The sequence below is a fragment of the Corythoichthys intestinalis genome, chromosome 11 (assembly GCF_030265065.1).
Source record: "Corythoichthys intestinalis isolate RoL2023-P3 chromosome 11, ASM3026506v1, whole genome shotgun sequence".
NCBI classification, from domain to species: Eukaryota; Metazoa; Chordata; class Actinopteri; order Syngnathiformes; family Syngnathidae; genus Corythoichthys; species Corythoichthys intestinalis.
Genome location: NC_080405.1, coordinates 13,754,152 through 13,756,976, shown reverse-complemented (window position 1 = coordinate 13,756,976; position 2,825 = coordinate 13,754,152). Strand labels below are relative to the sequence as shown.

The window sequence follows — 2,825 nt, the reverse complement described above, 5'->3', positions numbered from 1 at the left end:
ATCCGTCTGTGGCCATTCACAGCTGTGTCTTGACACTCGGTGATACATGCTACATGGAGTTTTTGGATCGAAACAAGGTAAGTACACGTCTTTAATTCTGCTCTCGCGTGCTCTCGCCTCCAATTAGGGTTTTTCTGTTTAAAAAACATTAAAAAAAAAAAAAATGCCCTCCTGTTCAAAATGTTTCTTCCCCCAGAAAATTGAGATTCTAAGCTTTCCAAAGATGTATCACACATGCATATCGGACAATTTTGAAAGTTGGCCAAACTGAGGGTCTCAGAGCGGAACTTCAAGTCACCTAAGTGTTTTCCGCTATATAAATATGCTTTTTTTTTTCAAATTATACTTTGGGGAGAAAAGTGAAAAACTGTCTTATATGTATATCTTTCCAATGAAAAATCTTAATAAATACAATGAACAGACACACAAAAAGTATATATATTTTATTTTATTTTTTGGGAGGGGGGCACTACTTCGCGGTTTTTCACTTATCGTGGGGGGGGGGTCTGGTCCCAATTGACTATGAAAATGAGGGATCACTGTAGAGCCAATTAGAGCAGTTAGTTATCCATTGATTGAGGGAAGGATCCCAGCTGCCTGCTGCTGACACTTTATTGTTCCCATTGTGGCATTTTCAATAAGGAGCTGTTTTCAATGGCCTTATTTGATGAAAGGATGAACAAGCTTAGCAAGCCTTGCAAAAAAATAAAATATTGTAATTTTCATAAAGTAAAAAAAAAAAAAAAAACCTCATTAATTTATTTTGCATGTAAAAGAAAAAAAACAATGGCCTTATAACCTTGAAAATGTAACCAATCAGGGACAGCTTTGCCCTATTTAAGTGTTTAGAGGTCACCACCTGTTGCTCGTCAGACACGAAGGGAAGCATACCAGTCTATGAAGAAATGAAGCTGGAAGTGCTGCTCCGATTGATCCTGGTGCTTTCTGGTGAGTTGTTGGCTGTGAACATTCATTCATTCATTCATTTTCCATGCCGCTTTTCCTCACGAGGGTCGCGGAGGTGCTGGAGCCTAACCCAGCTAACTCGGGGCAGTAGGCAGGGGACACCCTGAACTGGTTGCCAGCCAATTGCATTCAGACATTTTGAAATTTGTTGGAATTATTATAGTTGAATTTTTAAGCCATTTACATGAGGAAATTTGCTGCATTTTATTGAATTGTTCGATAACATGTTGTCTACTTCTCTCTAGTCCAAACCCTACATGTTTGGGCTGCAGGATCCGATCAACATGGACCCGTGGAGGTGAGGAATTAAATTGTTCTGACCACATTATAGTGATGTGACCAATATATAAAAATACAGCTTTGGCCGTTGCATGTGAGATTTTTTTTTTTTGGGGGGGGGGGTGAATTGTGCTTAATTGGCTTTCTATTTAACTGCACTTTGTGTGTGTAGATGTATTAAAAACTGCACTGACAAAGGTTTGGTGTTTTGAACTTGGCCTGCTACTAAAATGTTCTTAATTTTTTGGTTTTAACTCAATCTTTTTGCTCACACAAACATAAAATCTATTGTCTCCAGATTTACTGTGAGGGTCATGGAAGATTTTGCACCTTGGAATGGGATCCATTTTGTGGTGTTGATGGACATACATACTCAAATCAGTGTTTTCTCTGTCAGAGAAATGGGCATGTATCCTTCACTTTGCATATGTTTCTACATGCTAATACAATCTAATTTGCACTGTTGGACGTACTCCAATTGCTATCAGCCATCATTCATTTTCCTCATCTCACTGTTACTAGATGCACAAATCGTTGAGTTTTTTCTCCTCACCCCCAACAGAGGGAATGTGAAGGTGGCACACAAGGGTGAGTGTCGCAAGACTGATCCCTGTGAGATGTATGGACGGCTTTGCCCCACAGAAGTGGATCCAGTATGTGGCAGTGATGGTCATACATACAAGAATCGGTGTAGTCTCTGCCAGAGAATGAGGCACGTATTCTCTTAAAACTGTTCATACAAGCATACTCCGATACATGCCCTAACTTTGCTTTTGTCACCAACAGATTGACTCACAAGAAAGTGAAGGTGGTACACAAGGGTTGGTGTTGAATTTGGCATGTTTCCTGAGATGTCAATGGAACAACAAGGTGGCTGACATTAAAGTATGGGTGCAAACGTAATAAAAGGTTTCAAATTATGAATGGTGCGTGTGTTGTCCAAGCATTTACTTTTTAAAATCACTACCAGTTGGTTGCAAACGGGTTTTCCAATTTCCCAGTTCAACTTGCTTGTCAGTTTTATGCATATGGGGATCCTTTGCTGACAAGTTGAATGTTTTGCAAAATGACTGCTATGTGGCTCGGGTGCAAACACTGGCATATCTAATCTGGTTCTGTACATTTTTAAAGGGACAAATTGTGCACCGTATTAACCATGTGAAAGTCTCAAGTATTTAACTGAGTCATGAATTAAGACCTGATATAAAATGTTTAAACACAAAAGACAAGGACATTGGTTTGAACACTGGTGGGGGATTTAGAGTAATGACATTAAGATGGCTAAAATGATACAATAAGAGATGGCAGTTAAGTGTACCAATGTCCTGGAAATACTGGTGTTTGGAAGAAAAGTTTGAAAGTTTGAAAAGAGAAAAATAACTGAAGAACAGAGGATTAAAGTTTCTTGGGCCGAATCAATTGCATTCATTGCCAATGCGGAAGGATTTTCTGAATGTTTGCTCTGTAGCGAGACGTCAAATCACAAAGAGTGTGGACTTTTCTATTGCAGCAGAGTACAGTCAGTGTGACTGCATTACTTCTGGAGAAAATAGAGGAGCGCAAAAAGATTTAAGTGGATT

General features: G+C 39.2%; 1 protein-coding gene across 1 annotated transcript; it reads left to right on the top strand.

The window, feature by feature from the left end:
* The first annotated feature begins 834 nt into the window (after nt 1-834).
* LOC130923573 (double-headed protease inhibitor, submandibular gland-like) lies at nt 835-2,165 on the top strand. The gene is made up of 5 exons (XM_057849325.1): nt 835-948; nt 1,212-1,264; nt 1,544-1,650; nt 1,808-1,957; nt 2,032-2,165. The coding sequence occupies exons 1-5, from the start codon at nt 906-908 to the stop codon at nt 2,075-2,077; spliced, it is 399 nt and encodes a 132-aa protein (XP_057705308.1). The 5' UTR covers nt 835-905; the 3' UTR covers nt 2,078-2,165.
* Nucleotides 2,166-2,825: the final 660 nt, after the last annotated feature.

Coding starts and splice junctions, on each gene's coding strand:
- LOC130923573 (XM_057849325.1), top strand. CDS start 906: ATGAAGCTGGAAGTGCTGCTCCGATTGATCCTGGTGCTTTCTG. Junction 1,265..1,543: donor ATCAACATGGACCCGTGGAG/GTGAGGAATTAA, acceptor TATTGTCTCCAG/ATTTACTGTGAGGGTCATGG. Junction 1,958..2,031: donor AGTCTCTGCCAGAGAATGAG/GCACGTATTCTC, acceptor TGTCACCAACAG/ATTGACTCACAAGAAAGTGA.